The sequence below is a fragment of the Anolis carolinensis genome, chromosome 3 (genome assembly GCF_035594765.1).
Source record: "Anolis carolinensis isolate JA03-04 chromosome 3, rAnoCar3.1.pri, whole genome shotgun sequence".
Lineage (NCBI taxonomy): Eukaryota > Metazoa > Chordata > Lepidosauria > Squamata > Dactyloidae > Anolis > Anolis carolinensis.
In genome coordinates this window covers 2,558,271-2,579,214 of record NC_085843.1, presented here as the reverse complement: position 1 = coordinate 2,579,214, position 20,944 = coordinate 2,558,271, and the positions used below count along the sequence as shown (strand labels likewise).

The window sequence follows — 20,944 nt, the reverse complement described above, 5'->3', positions numbered from 1 at the left end:
GCTGGCTAGTAACCTGCAATAAATCACTACTGACTGAGAGGTCATGAGTTCGAAGCCCGGGTTGGGTTAAGCCCCCGACCATTAAATAGCCCAGCTTGCTGTTGACCTATGCAACCCCGAAAGACAGTTGCATCTGTCAAGTAGGGAAATTTAGGTACGCTTTATGCGGGAGGCTAATTTAACTAATTTACAACATCATAAAAACTGCCAGTAAAACACGAGGAAAGGAATGAGGAAGTACAGCCACTCGTGGATGGTGAAGCAACAGCTCCCCCTGTGGCCGGAATCGTGAAGCTGGAAAAAAATGTTAAATGCCTCTGTGTCCGTCTATATATGTTGTTTGTCTGTTGGCATTGAATGTTTGCATATATGTGTTCATTGCAATCCACCCTGAGTCCCCTTCGGGGTGAGAAGGGCGGAATATAAATACTGTAAATAAATAAATACATCTGTGGTACATATCCTCAGAGATTTGTTTAGAGATTTGTTGGAGGTGAAGCAAGTGGAGTGTCTATGTGTGTGTGTATAAATGTAATATCTAGGGTGGGAGAAAGAACCCTTGTCTGTTTGAAGCAAGTGTGGATGTTGCAAGTAGCAAGCTTGACTAGCATTGAGTAGCCTTGCAGCTGCAAAGCCTGGCTGTTGTTGCATGGAGGCACCCTCTGTGGGAATGAGGATGGTGTGGTATATGTATACATGTGGAATGATGTCCAGAGTGGGAGAAAGAACCCTTGTCTGTTTGAAGCAAGTGTGAATGTTGCAGTTAGTCAGCTTGTACAGCATTGAGTAGCCTTGCAGCTGCTGTTGTGGTTCAGTCTGATGATGAAGGGGGATTTGGGTTTATGCAGGCTGACCATAGCAATGCTGGAGGGAAATCTCGAAGGCTCTGATGTTGGAAATGTTGAAGGCTCTGGCTTTGAATTGTCAGAGAAGCCACAGGCTAGCGAGGAAACAGAAACTAATGGTAAGGGTGACCTTTCACAGGATTTAGAACATCAACAAGTTCTAGGTGTTTCTGGCAGCGAGTCAGAGGAATCTTCCTTAGACAGAGATACAAGGTTAAGGTGAAAGGTTCATCGCCCCTGATGTTCCCTTAGAATAGCTGGCAAACGCATGGGAATTCAAGGGCAGAGAAATGCTTTCTTGGCTTGTAAACATGGGTAAATACGGGAGAAACAGAGAGAGATTTCGGACGAAGCAATGTTGATTTTTGGAAGCACATCTCCTGCCTTGTCTAAGCTCATGGAAAAGGATTCTCGTTTATGTTCATGCCTGGAAACTCTGTTTGGGATTTTACTCTGAAGTTCATGGTGCCTTGTTTTTCAGGACTAATTTCCTATATCAGAGACTTGGATTTATATTCTGAAAATTGCTTTTACTTCTGGATTATATTGCTTTTATTGACTGCTATTGCATCTGGATGTTTGCCTTCTTTACTGCTTTTTATTCAGACTTTGCTATCTTTTATCAATAAACTGTTTAAACCTAGCCTGCTGTGGTGGAGTGTGTGTTAAGAGCAAGGTGAACCAGCGCTGAGGTGCAGCAACTGCAGAGCCTGGTTGTTGTTGCCTGGAGCCACCCTTTGTGGGAATGAGGCAAGTGTGGTATTATGTATACATGTGGAATGATATCCAGGGTGGGAGAAAGAACGCTTGTCTGTTTGAAGCAAGTGTGAATGTTGTTGAAGTGGGAATGATTGTATATAGAGTTGTTTAAATGTAATTGAGTTATAGTGTTGCAATGTGAGCTGGAGATTGCATCATGCACTGTCTGCTGTCCACTATGCGAGTGTGTAAAGAGTTAACTGTGTATTGCATCAGACAGCAGAGGTGGTTATAAATAGCTCCTTGTGTTATCTCTCTCCCTCTCTGCACTCTGTCTGTATATATCATCTTGAGAGTTATCCGTTTGTTAGTAAACTTTTTATAGATAGCCAAACAGGATTCAGCCTCTTCATTGGTGCCAGTGATTCTTCGTTGATCTTCCGCTGCATGTGTGTTTATCCAAACCGCGCGCTCTGACAAATGTTGCAATTAGCAATCTTGATTAGCATTGAGTAGCCTTGCAGCTGCAAAGTCAATCAGTGAGGGTATTTGCATGTTGCATGATGATTTTATTGTATGCCACCCAAAAAAGTGTTGATTATCCAGCTTGATTTGTTAAAAGTCAATGGATATGTTCTAGAGTTGCAACTGTGACAAACCTAATCCTGTGGCTGTGTTTCTTTCCTCCTTCGAAGCTGATGACTCCTTGGCTGCAGTCGCCTGAGCTTGACTTGAGGGAAAGGGCCATCTGGAGCGGCGCATCGTTGCTGAACTTTGTGTCCAACAAGTTGCAGCTGGATGTGAGTAGGAGCAGAAATAATAATAATAATAATAATAATAATAATAATAATAATAATAATAATAATAATGGCACAACAAAACATTGCATGGGAAGTTCCTTGACAAAATTGAAGGAAAAACTGATAAGGAGAAGACCTGGCTCTGGCTCACGAATGGGACCCTGAAGAAGGAGACAGAAGGCCTGATCCTTGCAGCCCAGGAGCAAGACATCAGGACAAAGGCAATTAAGACCAAGATTGAAAACTCAGCTGATGACCCAAAATGCAGACTGTGCAAGGAAACCGATGAAACCATGGATCATATCCTCAGCTGCTGGAAGAAAATCGCACAGACAGACTACAAACAGAGGCACAACTATGTGGCCCAAAGGATTCACTGGAACTTGTGCCTCAAGTACCACCTCCCAGCAGCAAAGAACTGGTGGGATCACAAACCTGCAAAAGTATTGGAAAATGAGCACGCAAAGATACTGTGGGACTTCCGAATCCAGACTGACAAAGTTCTGGAACACAACACACCAGACATCACAGTTGTGGAAAAGAAAAAGGTTTGGATCATTGATGTTGCCATCCCAGGTGACAGTCGCATTGACGAAAAACAACAGGAAAAACTCAGCCGCTCTCAGGACCTCAAGATTGAACTTCGAAGACTCTGGCAGAAACCAGTGCAGGTGGTCCCGGTGGTGATGGGCACATTGGGTGCCGTGCCAAACGAAGTCTATACTGGCTCGGTCGTCGCCCAGGATAAAAAGGACCGCGGTGGATGCTGCTGATTCTGGACATCCATCGACAAGTGGGCTACGGAATAATCAAAACCCAAATGAACAGTGGTCCCGGTGGTGATGGGCACACTGGGTGCCGTGCCAAAAGATCTCAGCCAGCATTTGGAAACAATAGACATTGACAAAATTACGATCTGCCAACTGCAAAAGGCCACCCTGCTGGGATCTGCACGCATCATCTGAAAATACATCACACAGTCCTAGACACTTGGGAAGTCTTCGACTTGTGATTTTATGATACGAAATCCAGCATGTCTATCTTGTTTGCTGTGTCGTAAAATAATAATAATAATAATAATAATAATAATAATAATAATAATAATAATAGACTCAGTGGAATCTGAGGGATGCAAAGCCAGGGGTCAGGGTGCGTGTTGGGTGGGTTTTTTCTAAACACCATCGATCATCTTCTCCAGATCATCAGCACCCTGACAAATTGGTGAATCGTCTGTCTCACCAATTCCTGTTTAATGTCAGACTCAGAGACATCTGTAGTCTGAAGTCCAAATATTTATTCAATATCTACAAAACATATTTATAAAGCACAGCAAAAGCCATCGCTCTGAGCTGACATTCTTTTTTTTGCCTCTCGGCTCGACAAACACAGCTCAACACAGAGAGATAAAAAGCACATTTCACAGTCCGAAAAAAGTTCCGACCTCTAAGGCCGAAAATCATTTCTCATAGGTCACAGCAGGCTGTCAGTCAAACTGGCCTGCTATTAACTGTTTCATTGCTGAAACACACACTCTAGCAAAACAGCAGAAACACTTGATTTACATTTCATATATATACAACCAAAATCCAACATTTATATCTCGTTTGCTGTGTCATTCTGTGCCTTTGTGTCAATAATAATGATAGTAATAATAACAACAACAACAACAACAAATGGTCTTTGAGTGTGTCCCATTCCAGCCAGGCATTGATATCTGTGCAAGGAAAGCCATCGCTCCATTGTAGGGGCCATCCACACTGCAGAATGAATGCAGTTCGATACTCCTTTAACTGCCACGTCTCCATCCTATGGAATCCTGGGATTTGTTTTGCCATTAGAGTTCCATAACCTTGGATGTATCTGCACTGTAGAACTAATGCAGTTTGACACTACTTTTAAGTGTCATGGCTCACTGCTATGGAATCCTGGGATTCGTAGTTTGGCAATCCTACCGTGGAGATGCACCCAGTGTCACCAGATGCCTTTGCATCGTTGTTGTTGTTGTTGTTGTTGTTGTTGTTCTATTTGAACACTGCTTAAGCAATGCGTTTCTACAAATGAGCAAAAGAGTTGAACCTTATTGAACTACACTGCCCCCTAGTGCCTCCTGGTGACGCTTGCACAAGAGTTTTCTTGGCCAATATGTTCAGAGAGAAGGTGTTGTCGAAGGCTTTCATGGCCGGGATCACACGGTTGTTGTATGTCTTTCGGGCTGTGTGGCCATGTTCCAGAAGCATTCTCTCCCGACGTTTCGCCCACATCTATGGCAGGCATCCTCAGAGGTTGTGAGGTGTGTTGTCGAAGGCTTTCATGGCCGGGATCACAGGGTTGTTGTATGTCTTTCGGGCTGTGTGGCCATGTTCCAGAAGCATTCTCTCCTGACGTTTCACCCACATCTATGGTAGGCATCCTCAGAGGTTGTGAGGTATGGAGAAAACTAAGCAAAGAGGTTAATATATATCTGTGGAAAGTCTAGGGTGAGAGAGGTCAGTGTGAATGTTGTGTAGTTAATCACTTTAATTAGCATTGAAAAGCTTATCTGCTGTCTTCTTCCTGCCTCTGGGGCATCCTTTGTTTAGAGTCGTTAACTGCCCTTGGTTGATTCATGTCTGGAAATCCTCTGTTTTCAGAGTATTGCTTTTTATTTACTGTTCTGATTTTAGAGTTTTTTAATACTGGTAGCCAGATTTTGTTCATTTTCATGGTTTCTTCCTTTCTGTTGAAGTTGTCCACATGCTTGTGGATTTCAATGGCTTCTCTGTGTAGTCTGACATGATAGTTGTTAGAATGGTCCAGCATTTTTGTGTTCTCAAATAGTATTCTGTGTCCAGGCTGGTTCATCAAATGCTCTGCTTAGTTTTCTCCATACCTCACAACCTCTGAGGATGCCTGCCATAGATGTGGGCGAAACGTCAGGAGAGAATGCTTCTGGAACATGGCCACACAGCCCGAAAGACATACAACAACCCTGCTTCAGAGAGAAGGTTTGCTTATCTGCCCTTGCCTTCCTCTGAGGTTGGATCTACACTGCCATATAATACAGTTCAATGCAATTCATCTGACTCAGAAACTTCAATTTTACGGCAGTGTTGATGGGGCTGTATAGATGGCTCATGCCCAGGGCCACCCAATCCGTTTCTATGGCTGTCTGAGTAGGGATTCGAACCCTGCACTTCGGAGTTCGAGCTCCAGTATTACAACCACTACACTGCTTTTGTCTCTTTCTCTCTCTCTTTCTCTCTCTGACATTTCTGGGTATTCTGCAAAAACAGTACAGGCCGTCCACTGAGTTACAAACATCCGACTTACAAACAACTAGTTAAGAACGGGGCTGAGACAAAACAAAGTGAGAAGAATGTCCCCCTTGGAAAGAAGGGAAATCCACTCCTGGAAGAGTTACACGGGTTGAATGAAAAGTAATGCCTCTACCTTCATTATTTGGGTTTGGATGGGAATATTTTAATAAACCAAACGCAGAAATAATCCTTAGAATGTGCTCTTCAACGACCACTATTCACTTTCCCACATCATCACCAGACCATTGGATACATTTCTGCCAACGATGAACACGTTTTCTGAAGCCGTCACGGAAGAAGTCGACACTCAGTTTCCACCACCAGCGTCTCACAGTTCTCCCAACATCCATTAGCCAAGCAAAGCAATAATGTGACCCACACATTCTTGTGAAATGCCGATGATGCTTGAAATTTCTCTCTGAGTGATACGACGATCGTCCTGAATCAATCTGTCCATTTTTTGCTTGTGAAACTCGATGGTTGCTGTCACAGGATGTCCAACTCTTTGTTTGTCACGCAAGTCAGATGTTCCCACCTGAACATCTTTAAACTTACTCGCCCAATGACGCACAGAACTCACATCAACACAATCCCCATAAACAGCCTGCGCTCTCCGATGAATCTCCTTTGGGGTGACACCTTCTGCGGTCAAGAATTCAATGACTGCATGTTGCTTATATTGCATTGACCAACCATCTGTGCAGGGTTCCATACTTCGTACTTTAACAACACAACCGTTCAATGCTAAGGCTTCCCTGTCTGCACAGGGTTCCATACTTCACACTTTAACAACACAGCAGTTCAATACTAAGGCTTCCCCGTCTGCGCAGAGTTCCATACTTGGCACTCTAACAACACAACCGTTCAATGTTAAGGTTTCCCCATCTGCGCAGGGTTCCATACTTCACACTTTAACAACACAACCGTTCAATGCTAAGGCTTCCCCGTCTGCACAGGGTTCCATACTTCGCACTTTAACAACACAACTGTTCAATGCTAAGGCTTCCCCATCTGCGCAGGGTTCCATACTTCACACTTTAACAACACAACCGTTCAATGCTAAGGCTTCCCCATCTGCACAGGGTTCCATACTTCGCACTTTAACAACACAACTGTTCAATGCTAAGGCTTCCCCATCTGCGCAGGGTTCCATACTTTGCACTTTAACAACACAACCGTTCAATGCTAAGGCTTCCCCGTCTGCGCAGGGTTCCATACTTTGCACTTTAACAACACAACCGTTCAATGCTAAGGCTTCCCCGTCTGCGCAGGGTTCCATACTTAGCACTTTAACAACACAACCTTTCAATGCTAAGGCTTCCCCGTCTGCGCAGGGTTCCATACTTCGCACTTTAACAACACAACCGTTCAATGCTAAGGCTTCCCCGTCTACGCAGGGTTCCATACTTTGCACTTTAACAACACAACCGTTCAATGCTAAGGCTTCCCCGTCTGCGCAGGGTTCCATACTTAGCACTTTAACAACACAACCTTTCAATGCTAAGGCTTCCCCGTCTGCGCAGGGTTCCATACTTTGCACTTTAACAACACAACCGTTCAATGCTAAGGTTTCCCCATCTGCGCAGGGTTCCATACTTCGCACTTTAACAACACAACCGTTCAATGCTAAGGTTTCCCCATCTGCGCAGGGTTCCATACTTTGCACTTTAACAACACAACTGTTCAATGCTAAGGCTTCCCCATCTGCGCAGGGTTCCATACTTCGCACTTTAACAACACAACCGTTCAATGCTAAGACTTCCCGCCAAATGGAACTGTAGAGGAAAGTCTACTGAACAAGCCAGTACTTGCCACAGACCAGGATTGCCATCTCTTGAGGAATTACGAAGGGGGAGGCATTACTTTCCATTCACCCTTCGCATTATCCTGGGGAAAGGGGGTCTCCTCCACTGAAGCTCTATCTCCAGTCCTTTTTTGCACAGGAAGCCAAGTTTTCCAATTCTCACAGGGACAGAAAGTGGGGTGAAACCTTTTGAACAGGGGCACACACACCTATTTCTGTGAGTTGCGATCTGTGGTTAATTTCCTTTCCCTTTCAGACGATGTCCAAATTTTCCCACCTCGGCCACCTGGTTGCCATCTTCGGGATCTGCTGCGGGGACCCCGTCAAGTCGATCAGCTCCAAGGCCGCCAAGAGCGTCCACCTCCTCCTTTCCATTGTATTGGGACAAAAGAGTAAGAAACCACATCCTTTCTCATAGTTTGTTTGTTTATTTATTCACAATATTTATATTCCGCCCTTCTTTCTCACCCCGAAAGGGACTCAGGGCGGATCACAATGCACATAGACATGGCAAACATTCAATGCCATACGACATACAGACAAAGACACAGAGGCAATTTAACATTTTCCAACTTCCAGGGTATGCTCAATTCCGGCCACAAGGGGAGCTGTTGCTTCATCATCCACTGTGACACCAAGTCCTCGACGGATTCCTTCCTCATTCTTTTCCAAATGCGGCTGGATGATTTTTATAGAGTTCTATATTAGTTAAATTACTCTCCCTGCATAAATGGTACCTAAATTACCTACTTGATAGATGCAACTATCTTTCGGGTTGCTTAGGTCAACAACGAGCTGGGCTATTTTTAATGGTCGGATGCTCAATCCGACCCAGGCTGGCTTCGAACTCATGACCTCTCGGTCAGTAGTGATTTATTGCAGCTGACTACTAACCAGCTGTGCCACAGCCCATCCCTTGTTCTGGTTTAGCAAGAAAAATCCCAGTTGACTCTACTTTTCCACTTTAACACCTCCTTTAATTGCTTCTATCTCCTCCTCCTCCTCTTCTTCTTATTTATTTATTATTTATTCACAGTATTTGTATTCCGCCCTTCTCACCCCAAAGGGGACTCAGGGTGGATCACATTACACATAAAGGCAAACATTCAATGCCTTTTAACATAGAACAAAGACAGACAAACATAGGCTCCGAGCGGGCCTCGAACTCATGACCTCCTGGTTGGAGTGATTCATTGCAGTGATTCATTGCAGCTGCTCTCCATCCTGTGCCACAGCCCAAGCCCCTTTCCCCCTTTTGTCCAAAGCATCTTTCATTTGCTGAAAACGAAATTCAAAGTATTTTCTTTTCACTTTGTACCTGATTCCCGTCTTTTTCTTTCCTTACTTGCATAAACATCTCGGTTTATTTTCATGTATATATTTATTTCCAACATTTATATCCCGCCCTTCTCACCCGAAGGGACTCAGGGTGGTGTACACAATTGGCAACAATTCGATGCCTACACATAATTAAAACATAGCAATGAAAATCCAATTAAAACAATTAAAACAATATAAAAATATAAAACATATGGTTAAAAATCCGTTCATCCAAAATCCTCGTGCTGTAGCTGTAAATCAGTCCGGGTCGTCTTGATTGTTTAATCTTCGAAAACGTGGGCACATAGCCAAGTTTTCAGGGCTTTTCTAAAACTCAAAAGGGTTGGGACTTGTCATATATCTGCTAAATGGGTTCTTTTATCAAGACTCATAGAATCCTAGAGTTGGAAGAGACCTCGTGGGCCATCCAATCCCACCCTTTGCCAAGAAGCAGGAAAATCCAGACCTCCCTCTCTATAAAAGTTATTTACCATTATTAGCTGTGTTTATATTTTGCATAGAGATGGTTTTTATGGACCGATAGGGCACTGACCAGTATTGGAACTGATGGGTTTTGTTGTGTTACGTTTTGGCACCCAGTTGCAAAGCTGGTTGAGAAGAACAACCACACGGAAGGCATCAAGCAGAAGCACAGAGAATTCCTGGACTCTTGGAACCCGATGGTCTTCCTCAAAAACCCCTCCAGAGTTGCGGAGGTAAATGGGACACGGGCCCTAAGGAGACAAAGACACCTTTGCAAACTAGTATTTATATACCTTCTGTCCACCTGACTCAATAGCAGGCATGGGCAAACCTTGACCCTCCTGTAACTCCCACAATTCCTAACAACTGGTAGGGTGTTGAAGTCCAAGACACCTGAAGGAAAGCCAAAGTTTGCCCATGCCTGTCCTAAGATGTCCAAAAGGGAACCCATCTTTTGACCTCCAAAGAAACTCCTGAGAAATGGCCATCCAACACCTGAAGACCTCCAAAGAAGAGTTGGGTTGGGTGGACATCTCTCTCTGGGGTTTCTTTGGATCTTTCAAAAAGGTGACAGGCTCTGGAGGCCACTACAAGTTGGATAGGCATCTGTCACAAGTTTGTTTGAACTCCGTCAAAAGGTGGTGGATTCTCCCTCTTGGGAAGTCAGCTCAGGTTTGAGGGATATCTCTCAGGAGATTCCTTGGACTTCCTCAAAGGATGATCGGCCCTCCATCTTTGGAGGCCTTCAAAGGCTGGATGAGCATCTCTCAGGAGTTTCTTTGGACTTCTTCAAAAGGGTGCCAAAGTCTCCGTTGGAGGTCTTCAGAGGTTGGATAGGCATCTCTCAGCGATTTCTTGACTCCCTCAAAGAGGTATATTCTGCTTCTTTGGAGGTATTGAAGGGTAGGATGGCCATCTCTCAGGATACCTCACAACCTCTGGGGATGCCTGCCATAGATGTGGTCAAGAGAGAATATTTCTGGAACATGGCCATACAGCCCGGAAAACACTCAACAACCCCAACTCTCAGGACTTCCTCAAAGTGTGATGGACTCTCCTTCTTTGGAGGTCTTCAGAGCTTGGATGGGCTTCTCTCAAAATTTCAGTTGGAACTCTCCTTCTTTGGGGGTCTCCAGAAATTGGCTGGGCATCTCTTAAGGGTTTCTTTGGACTCCCTCAAAAGGGTGTTGGACTCTCCTTTGGAGGTCTTCAGAGGTTGGATACGCATCTCTCAGGTGTTCATTTGGACTCTCTTTTGAAGGTCTTCAGAATTTAGGTGGACATCTCTCAAGGCTTTCTTTGGACCCTCTTAAAAGGGCGGTGGACTTGCCTTCTTTGCCGGTCTCTAGAGATTGAATGGAAGTCTCTCAGGATTTCTTTTAGCTTCTCTCAAAGGGCAGAAGACTCTCCTTTGGAGGTCTTCAGACATTGGATGGACAACTCTTGAGAGTTTCTTTGGAGTCCTTCAAAGGGTAGTGGACTCTCCTTCTTTGGAGGTCTTCACAGATTGAGTGAACATCTTCCGGGAGTATGCATAGGGCAGACTTCCTTCCTCCGCTCCTGCCAGCTTTCACCTCCTTGCTGTCCTCCAGGTCTTTGGTGTCTACTTCAACCCGAGAGAGAAGACCGACTTCATCCTCACTGCGCTGGACGGCCTGACGGAGCATTGCAGCGCCTCCTCTTGCGCCACCACGGAGGGACTCCTCGCCAGTATGGCCAGGAACTGCGGTGCCGAAATCGAGAAGGTGGGGCACCGAGGAGCACATAGGAACCCTCAGATCCGGAGGGTGAAGGATCTTTCTGGAAAGCTCAGATTTAAAGCAAGAAATGTGCATCCTTGCTCATTTTATTCTAGTACAATAGGATCCCTGTATCTAGGAGGTGGGAACATTCCAAGACACCTCCCTCCATGGATTACTGTAACCATGGGTGATAGCCAACCCTTTATTTTGACCTTCCACACAATCCAAGCCCTCCCGACAGATGGCCATCCAACCTCTGCTTTAAAACTTCCCAAGAAAGCGACTTCACTGGACTCCCAAGTAGCAACGCATTCCAGTGTTGAACAGCTCTGACCACCATGAAGTTCTTCCTCATGTTTAGATGGAATCTCTTTTTCTACCATCTTCTGAGTCCAAGTCTGTAGAACAGGTTTGGGCAAACTTGGGCCCTCCAGGTGTTTTGGACTTCAACTCCCACAATTCCTAACAGCCTACCGGCTGTTAGGAATTGTGGGAGTTGCAGTCCAAAACACCTGGAGGGATGAAGTTTGCCCATATCTGCTCTAGAAGGTATGGAAACTGCGTGTCAAGACTAGGTCTCCGCAGAAGAATGGATTCAAATAACAAGGAAAGAGATTCCACCTAAACATGAATAAGAACCTCTTTACGGTAAGAACTGCTTGACCGTGGAATGGATTGTCAGAATGCAGAGCCAGGGGTCAGGGTGCGTCTGTTGGTGGGTTTCTTCAAACACCATCGATCATCAGCACCCTGACGAATTGGTGAACTTCTCCCTTCACCAATTCCTTTCCAATGTCAGCCTCAAAGACTATCTGCAGTCTGGAGTTCAAACATTTATTCAGTATTTACAAATCATATTTACAAATGCAGCAAAAGCCATCGCTCGAAGCTGGCATTTTTCTTTTTGCCTCTCGGCTGGCTCGGCAAAAACAGCTCAACAGAGATAAGAAAGCACATTCCTTAGTCCGAAGGAAGTTTATTTATTTATTTATTTATTTACAGTATTTATATTCCGCCCTTCTTTCTCACCCCGAAGGGGACTCAGGGCGGATTACAATGAACACATATATGGCAAACATTCAATGCCAACAGACAAACAACATACATTAGACAGACTCAGAGGCGTTTTTAACATTTTTCCAGCTTCACGATTCCAGCTTCACCTTCCAGTAGTGGCTGTACTTCCGCATTCCTTTCCTCATTCCTTTCCTCGTGTTTTGCTGGCAGTTTTATGGTGTTGTAAATTAGCCTCCCGCATAAAGCGTCCCTAAATTTCCCTAATTGACAGGTGCAACTGTCTTTCGGGGCTGCATAGGTCAACAGCAAGCCGGGGCTATTAATGGTCGGAGGCTTAACCCAACCCGGGCTTCGAACTCATGACCTCTCGGTCAGTAGTGATTTATAGCAGCTGATTACTAGCCAGCTGCGCCACAGCCCGGCCCTGACTTCCAAATCATGTCTCATAGGTCACAGCAGGCTGTCAGTCAAACTGGCCTGCTTTTAACTGTTTCATTGCTGAAACACACACTTGCAAAACAACCGAAACACTTGCTTTACATTTCATATACAACATGGATTACCTCAGAGAGCTGTTGAGTCTCCTTCTTTAGAGGTTCGTCAAACAGAGGTTGGGTGGCCACCTTTGAGAAGTGCTGTGATTGCGTAGTCCTACAAGGGTTGGACACGATGGCCCTTCCAACCCCAAAGCCCTCCTTCTCCAGTCGCGATGTGTCCGATGACCTTCTCCTTTTTCCACTCGTTCCTCCCAGGTGTCTGACATTGTGGATGGGATCTGCAGCCGCTTGGACCTGATCCGCCGTCCCAGCGCCAGGCGGTTGGTGATGAAGCTGGTGGGCCTCTTGGCCGGGAGGAGGGAGCACCTGGACACCGTGATTTCCAGCCTCTTGCAGCATTCCTTCCCCACAGACAGGTACCCGGGTCTCCTGCTGTGGAAACGAGGGTGCATCCGACGACACTGTGTTGACCGGGGAACTCTTGGGGATCCCGGATCTCCAACTTGTGCTTTGATTCATGAACAAAAATATTATATTGTATACAATGACCTTCAGACTGTGTGTCTAACACATCTATGAAACTATCCATGGATTTCATGCTCAGACTTGGGACTGTCTCCAAGACCAGCCACATACTTGTATATGTAAACACCAGCATTCTGAAATCTATATACAAGGGTTGAATGAAAAGTAATGCCTCCACCTTCGTTACATGGGTTTGGATGAGAATATTTTAATAAATCAAACACAAAAAAAATCCTTAGAATGTGCTCTTTAACTACCACTATTCACTTTCCCACATAGAATCATAGAATCATAGAATAGTAGAGTTGGAAGAGATCTCATGGGCCATCCAGTCCAACCCCCTGCTAAGAAGCAGGAAATCGCATTCAAAGCACCCCCGACAGATGGCCATCCAGCCTCTGCTTAAAAGCCTCCAAGGAAGGAGCCTCCACCACAGCCCCGGGGAGAGAGTTCCACTGTCGAACAGCTCTCACAGTGATCACCAGAGAATTGGATACATTTCTGCCAACGATGAACAAGTTTTCTGAAGCCGTCACGGAAGAAGTCTACACTCTGTTTCCGCAACCGGCGTCTCACAGGACCCATCGTGCACAGATCTTCCGACAGCCAAGCAAAGTAATAATGTGACCCACACGTTCTTGTGAAATGCCGATTATGCTTGAAATTTCTCTCTGAGTGATACGACGATCATCCTGAATCAATGTCAACCTTTTGCTTGTGAAACCCGGTGGTTGCTGTCACAGGACGTCCAACTCTTTGTTTGCCACTCAAGTCAGATGTTCCCACCTCAACATCTTTAAACTTACTTGCCCAACAATGCACAGGACTCACATCAACACAATCCCCATAAACAGCTTGCATTCTCTGAGGAATTTCCTTTGGGGTGACATCTTCTGCTCTCAAGAATTCAGTGACTACACATTGCTTAAGTCGCATTGACTGACCGTCTGCGCAGGGTTCCATACTTCTCACTTTAACAACACAACCGTTCAATGCTAAGGCTTCCCCCCAAATGGAAGTGAAGAGGAGAGTCTACTGAAAAAGCCAGTATTTGCCACATACCAGGACTGCCATCTGTTTAGGAGTTACCAAGGTGGAGGCATTACTTTTCATTCAACCCTCGTATTTCTGAAATCCAAAACACATCTGTTGCCAAGGATTTGGGATAAGGAAAACTCAACATGTATCATTCTTATAGCCAACCCCTGTTTATACTTTGGTTAGCGCTCTTTGTACAAACCAAAGTGTGTAAACATCCTTCAAGGGCGGCCCCACGTAGAGTGTGGTACAGTAGCCAAACAAGAGTCTAGTATAGTAAAAAAGGGATTCAAGATTTTTTGAAAAAAATTATTCTCAGCCCAATATGTCCTATTTTATATCCAGTGGGTCTTTGATATCTGCTGGGCTTTGGCTCCAGGACCCTGTATGGATACCAAATCCATGGATGCTCAAATCCCATCGTAAACATTGGCATAGGAAAGCGGCATCCCTTACATCAAAGAAAGCCTGAGGATCTGTAACATTGATACAGTGCTTGACAGCAAGTGGCAAAATCAAGGTTTCTTATTCGGAATATTTTCAAGCCATGGTTGGTTAGAGCCATGGTGCAAAAACCATTGATATAGAGTTGCCAGTTGTTATCTCTATCATGTCAATGTATTGTTTTTGTATAGTTTTGAAATTTATACTTATACTTTAAAGCTAACTGATAGCGTGTGTGTCTGTAATACAGCATGTAATCCAGTAATGCAAGAGTTAACTGCATAGAGTAGAGATTTATGGATAGAGGGAAACAGTGAAAGATTTCCGGTATGTAATGCAATGGAATGTGGGAGGTGGCAGTGCTTCCCATGCGGTGTCTGATGAAGGTCGGATGCACAGATGCTAAGCTCCGGTAAAACTATGTAAATATTGTGTAGAACTGCAATAAAGTATAAAGCCGCTGGTTTCAGTTGAGAGCTGAGAAGTCTGGATTTATTTCTGTGCAACTGAGCAGATTGCCAGATTGTCAGAGGAGGATGTAAATTGAGACAGGAGGTGACTGAGTCTCAATTTAACCATTTCCGGACACATCCATTCTTCATTTCCTTGACTTATTTTTCTAAACCAAACAGCCCCAAAATACGACCAGTAGTGCTTGTCACCTGACAATGTTGCTTGCCCTCTTCTTTTTGTTCGTAGCAATTTGTCTGAACTGTGGCAATCACTCTCGACAGAGGAAGTGGTGGAAGAGCAGCTGATGGCCAACCTTCTCAGACGTTTGGAGACCCACCACTGCGCAGAGACCCAGACTTCACCCGTGTCCATTGCGGTGAGTTCGGCCTCCTCCATGGAAAGCTATTATTGATTGTGTTGTCAAAGGCTTTCATGGCCAGAATTACTTGGTTGCTGTGAGTTTTCCGGGCTGTATGGCCATGTTGCATTCTCTCCTGACATTTCGCCTGCATCTGTGGCTAACGGCATCCTCAGAGGTTCTGTTGGAGGTGAGGCAAGTGGAGTGTATATATATCTGTGGAATAATGTCCAGCGTGGGAGGAAGAACCCTTGTCTGTTTGAAGCAAGTGTGAATGTTGCAATTAGGAAGCTCGGTTAGTATTGAGTAGCTATGACGTTTGTAGAGTCAATCAGTGAGGATATCTGCATGGAGGTAGCCTGGCCTCTGTTTCCTGAAGGCATCCTTTGTTTGGGAGTGTTAACTGGCACTTGGTCATTTGCTGTCTGTAATTACCCTGTTTTGTGAGTAGTGCTCTTTATTTACTGTCTTGATTCTGGTGTTATTTGATACTGGGAGCCAGATTGTGTTCCTTTTCATGGTTTCCTCCTTTCTGTTGAGATTGTCCACCTACTTCTTGTGGATTTCAGTGGCTTCTCTGTGTAGTCTGACATGATAGTTGTGAGAGTAGTCCAGCATTTCTGTGTTCTCATTGGTTCCTCAAGGGCTCTGCTATCTGCTATCATATTCTGTGTCCAGATTGGTTCATCAAGGGCTCTGCTATGGCTGACTTCTCTGGTTGAGTTAGTCTGCAGTGCCTTTCGTGTCCTTTGATTTGTGTTTGAATTAGTTATTTGATTGATTTTGGTTCCTGGGATTTGCAAAGCTGATTCACTGGATAGATGGCATCAACTCTAGTTTCTTAGATAGGGTTATCACGGTTTTCTATGGGTAAGAAAACTGTAGATGGCATAGGTTCTGTATCTCAAAAACTAGAGCTGATAAGGAGAACTGGTGCCATTTTTGGAATCTGCAGTTCAAATATACCCAAAAATGAGGCTAAACTTTGAGGCACCAAAATGTAAGTTGGTCAGTGCTATTTATTATTATTATTATTATTATTATTATTATTATTATTATTATTATTATTATGACACAGCAAACAAGATAGATATGCTAGATTTCGTATCACAAAATCACAAGTTGAAAACTTCCCAAGTGTCTAGGACTGTGTGATGTATTTTCGGATGATGCGCGCAGATCCCAATCGGGTGGCCTTTTGCAGTTGGCAGATCGTGATTTTGTCAATGTCTATTGTTTCCAAATGCCGGCTGAGATCTTTTGGCATGGCACCCAATGTGCCCATCACCACCGGGACCACCTGCACTGGTTTCTGCCAGAGTCTTTGAAGTTCAATCTTGAGGTCCTGAGAGCGGCTGAGTTTTTCCTGTTGTTTTTCGTCAATGCGACTGTCACCTGGGATGGCGACATCAATGATCCAAACCTTTTTCTTTTCCACAACTGTGATGTCTGGTGTGTTGTGTTCCAGAACTTTGTCAGTCTGGATTCGGAAGTCCCACAGTATCTTTGCGTGCTCATTTTCCAATACTTTTGCAGGTTTGTGATCCCACCAGTTCTTTGCTGCTGGGAGGTGGTACTTGAGGCATAAGTTCCAATGAATCATTTGGGCCACATAGTTGTGCCTCTGTTTGTAGTCTGTCTGTGCAATTTTCTTACAGCAGCTGAGGATATGATCCATGGTTTCATCGGTTTCCTTGCTTTTTGGGTCATCAGCTGATTTTTCGATCTTGGCCTGAATTGCCTTTGTCCTGAGGTCTTGCTCCTGGGCTGCAAGGATCAGGCCTTCTGTCTCCTTCTTCAGGGTCCCATTCGTGAGCCAGAGCCAGGTCTTCTCCTTGTCAGCTTTTCCTTCAATTTTGTCAAGGAACTTTCCATGCAATGTTTTGTTGTGCCAGCTGTCAGCTCTAGTTTGTATGCAGTTTTCTTGTACTGATTTTTTGTCTGCTGTGCTTTGAGAAGTTTCTGATTTTTGACTTCAATCAAAGCAGGTTCTTCACTTTGCTTTACATATTCTGCCATGGCTTACCGGGTGTTAGGAATTGTGGGAGTTGAAATCCAAAACACCTGGAGGGAGGCCCAAAGTTTGCCCATGACTGTTGTAGCTCAACAAGGGTCAGAATATTTTTCTGATGACAGATCAGAGAATGAGGGGGGTGATGGGTTTCAACGTGAGCAGTCTGACTGATTGGAGAGAGTTGCGGGCAGATGAGGCCGATGTTTTGGATTCCTGTGCTCGTTCCCAGGCAACAGGGGAAAGTGAACGTTCTAGTTCTCTTCAGAAAAGGCTTTGGGCTGATGGGGAGTGTTCTTGGGAAACTAGATAAGGTCTGAGAATACAAGGAGTGAAAAATAGACAAACAAGACATTCTCAGGGAATCCAAGATAAGGCCTTGAAGGCCAGGTGTCTTCGGCACGATTTCATGGGTGCCTGGAGAGGCTTAAATTAAGCGGTTATGATCTTCAAGCTTCTCAGAGGAGACAACGTTGCCATAAGGAATGGATCTCCTGTCTCTGCTCTGAAATCTTTGATTCAACTATTCTCAAGTTTCCTGTGCTGGTTCATGCCTTTGTTTACTGAAAGGATTTACCTTGGAAAAGTTCCTGTTTTCGTGTTTATGGATTTATGTCTGAAGAACTGCTGTGGATGTTGGTTCTTTTGACTTTATGTACTTTGGCATTTTTGGATTACTGCTATTTTGTACTTTCTATTCTACTGACCCTTTTGGAACTGCCCCTTTCCCCCTTTTTATCTGCTTTCTTTAACTTTTTTAGATAGTATTACTGGACTCTGGTGTGGTGCTGAGTGAAAAAGGTGTTTCAGTGTTAGAGTGCCTGGTGTAGATGTTGAAGTGGGAATGATTGTATATAGAGTTGTTTAAATGTAATTAAGTTATAGTGATGCAATGTGAGCTGGAGATTGCATCATGCACTGTCTGCTGTCCACTATGCGAGTGTGTAAAGAGTTAACTGTGTATTGCATCAGACAGCAGAGGTGGTTATAAATAGCTCCCTGTGTTATCTGTCCGCTCTCTACTCTCTGCCCTCTGCCTCTCTGCAATCTGTCTGTATATATTGTCTTGAGAGTTTTTCCGTTTGTTAGTAAACTTTTTGTAGATAGCCAAACAGGCTTCAGCCTCTTTATTGGTGCCAGTGATTCTTCGTTGATCATGTGTGTTTATCCAAACCGCGCGCTCTGACAGTAGATGCATCCAAGTGTCACAATTCACAAGTCAAATAAAGTAGGGAATAAGCACCACCCTCTTCCTGTCTTTGCCTTCCCAGATCACACAGGCTTTGTACCAGGTCATCTCCGTCCCGGAGTCCATAGTGACCATCCACAGGCTCTACCCTGACCTCCTCATGACCTTCCTTGCTGAGCTCTATTTCAGCTGCCGGGCGCACATTTTGCCAGATTTGAACCAACTCTGGAGACAATGCGGACGGGAGGAAGGCCTGGCAAGGTGCAGTACACATCTTGATGAAGCCCTGTGTCAGTTTTAGTCCAAAAATGAGTTGTTACTATTGTTGTTACTGTTGCTGTTGTTGTTGTTACATGGTGCCCTGTTTTGTCTTTCAAATAAATGAAAACTGCTTTACTTCAGCAAAACATAAAGTACAGTACACTCAGTGGAATAATGCAAAAGGAAGCATGAAAGTCTTAGGACAAACACAGTTCTTAGTCTCTGTTAAATTCCCAAATCAAATAGCAGTCTTACTTCAGACAAAGAAACAGCAACAAATCCTTAGGAGCAGTTTCCCAGATGCAGACTCGAAGCAGGCACAAGGGGAGCGAAGGCTTAGGCATTACGAGTCAGTTTGTTACCAGCAAGAGCTGGCTGCACCTGCTTCTGCTTTATAGCCTTGAGTCCCCTCACAGCTGCAAGGGCAGTTCCCAATTAGCTGCATTTCTGGCAGCTATTCTAGCTGAACGACATCTCTGCTCTGTTTCCTTTCGCCTTTCCTGATATGTGGGTACTTGCAAAATCTCCTCCTCAGATTCCAACTCACCCTCTGATTCATGAACACTTTCCTGCTCCCCTTCCGCTTCTGAAGAAGAGGAATCCCTAACACATGGGGACCAAGCCCAGAAAATCAAGTAACAGATATAAAAATTAAAACACATAACAACAGTATAATTAAAGCAATAAGCGACAGAATAAAACATCATAAAATACATCAATGAGCATCAAAATTAAAAAGTGGAACTGTTAAAATTGCAAGGGAAGGGCAGGGCTTGTGCAAAACGCAGGACAATAGGGTCAGAAGTGGGAGGAAACAATTAGGACTGGGCAGTGATCAATTACGAGAGGACCTATTGTTCAAAGGCACATTGGAACATCCATGTCTTCAAGTCTTTACGGAAGGTGGACAGGGTGGGGGCTAATCCAATCTCCCTGGGGAGAGAGTTCCAGAGCCAGGGGACCACCACCGAAAAGGCCCTCTCCCTCGTCCCTACCAACCGCGCTTGTGACTGAGTCGGGAGCAAGAGAAAGGCAGATCTAAGAGCTCATGCTGGTTCATAGGGAGAGATATGGTCATGAAGATAGGCAGGACCCAAAACCTTTTCATAAAAGCCACAAAAGCTGTCTCATTGACTGTCTTTAACCAATTGCACTTCCATTCAGGGATTTTTTCCCAGTATTGGACACAATACTGTGTCCAATTCTGGGCACCACAGTTGAAGGGAGATGTTGACAAGCTGGAAAGCGTCCAGAGGAGGGCGACTAAAATGATGAAGGGTCTGGAGAACAAGCCCTATGAGGAGCGGCTTAAAGAGCTGGGCATGTTTAGCCTGCAGAAGAGAAGGCTGAGAGGAGACATGAGAGCCATGTACAAATATGTGAAGGGAAGTCCTAGGGAAGAGGGAGGGAGCTTGTTTTCTGCTGCCCTGCAGACTAGGACACAAGGGAAGAATGGCTTCAAACTACAGGAAAGGAAGGAGATTCCACCTGAACGTCAGGAAGAACTTCCTCACTGTGAAGGCTGTTCGGCAGTGGAACTCTCTGCCACGGGCTGTGGTGGAGGCTCCTTCTTTGGAGGCTTTGAAGCAGAGGCTGGATGGCCATCTGTCGGGGGTGCTTTGAATGCGATTTCCTGCTTCTTGGCAGAATGGGGTTGGACTAGATGGCCCATGAGGTCTCTTCCAACTCTACTATTCTATGATTCTATGATTCTATTAAAATATCAGTAAGTCCCCCTTTTTGCAGATTCAGTGGCCATCTGTCAGGAGGGCTTTGATGGTGTTTTCTGGCCTGAGAAGAGAGGGCTGGGCTGGAAGGCCATCTGTCAGGAGGGCCTTGATGGTGTCTTCCGGTCTGAGAAGAGAGGGTTGGACTGGAAGGCCATCTGTCGGGAGGGCTTCGATGGTGTCTTCCAGCCTGAGAAAAGAGGGTTGGGCTGGAAGGCCATCTGTCGGGAGGGCCTTGATGGTGTCTTCCTGTCTGAGAAGAGAGGGCTGGGCTAGAAGATCATCTCTCGGGAGGGCTTCGATGGTGTCTTCCAGCCTGAGAAGAGAGAGGCTGGAAGGCCTTCTGTCAGGAGGGCCTTGATGGTGTCTTCCTGTCTGAGAAGAGAGGGCTGGGCTAGAAGACCATATAATGGGAGGGCTTCGATGGTGTCTTCC

The 20,944-nt window shown here is 45.0% G+C and overlaps 1 protein-coding gene across 1 annotated transcript in view; it reads left to right on the top strand.

Moving 5' to 3' along the window:
* LOC134297306 (maestro heat-like repeat-containing protein family member 7) overlaps nucleotides 1-20,944 on the top strand; it is a 61,479-nt gene that overhangs the window by 10,826 nt on the left and 29,709 nt on the right. The window contains exons 7-13 of the mRNA XM_062974397.1: nucleotides 2,240-2,344; nucleotides 7,701-7,836; nucleotides 9,365-9,480; nucleotides 10,840-10,992; nucleotides 12,759-12,919; nucleotides 15,210-15,339; nucleotides 18,604-18,782. Coding sequence (XP_062830467.1) covers nucleotides 2,240-2,344; nucleotides 7,701-7,836; nucleotides 9,365-9,480; nucleotides 10,840-10,992; nucleotides 12,759-12,919; nucleotides 15,210-15,339; nucleotides 18,604-18,782 — 980 coding nt within the window. The remainder of the gene's footprint in view (nucleotides 1-2,239; nucleotides 2,345-7,700; nucleotides 7,837-9,364; nucleotides 9,481-10,839; nucleotides 10,993-12,758; nucleotides 12,920-15,209; nucleotides 15,340-18,603; nucleotides 18,783-20,944) is intronic.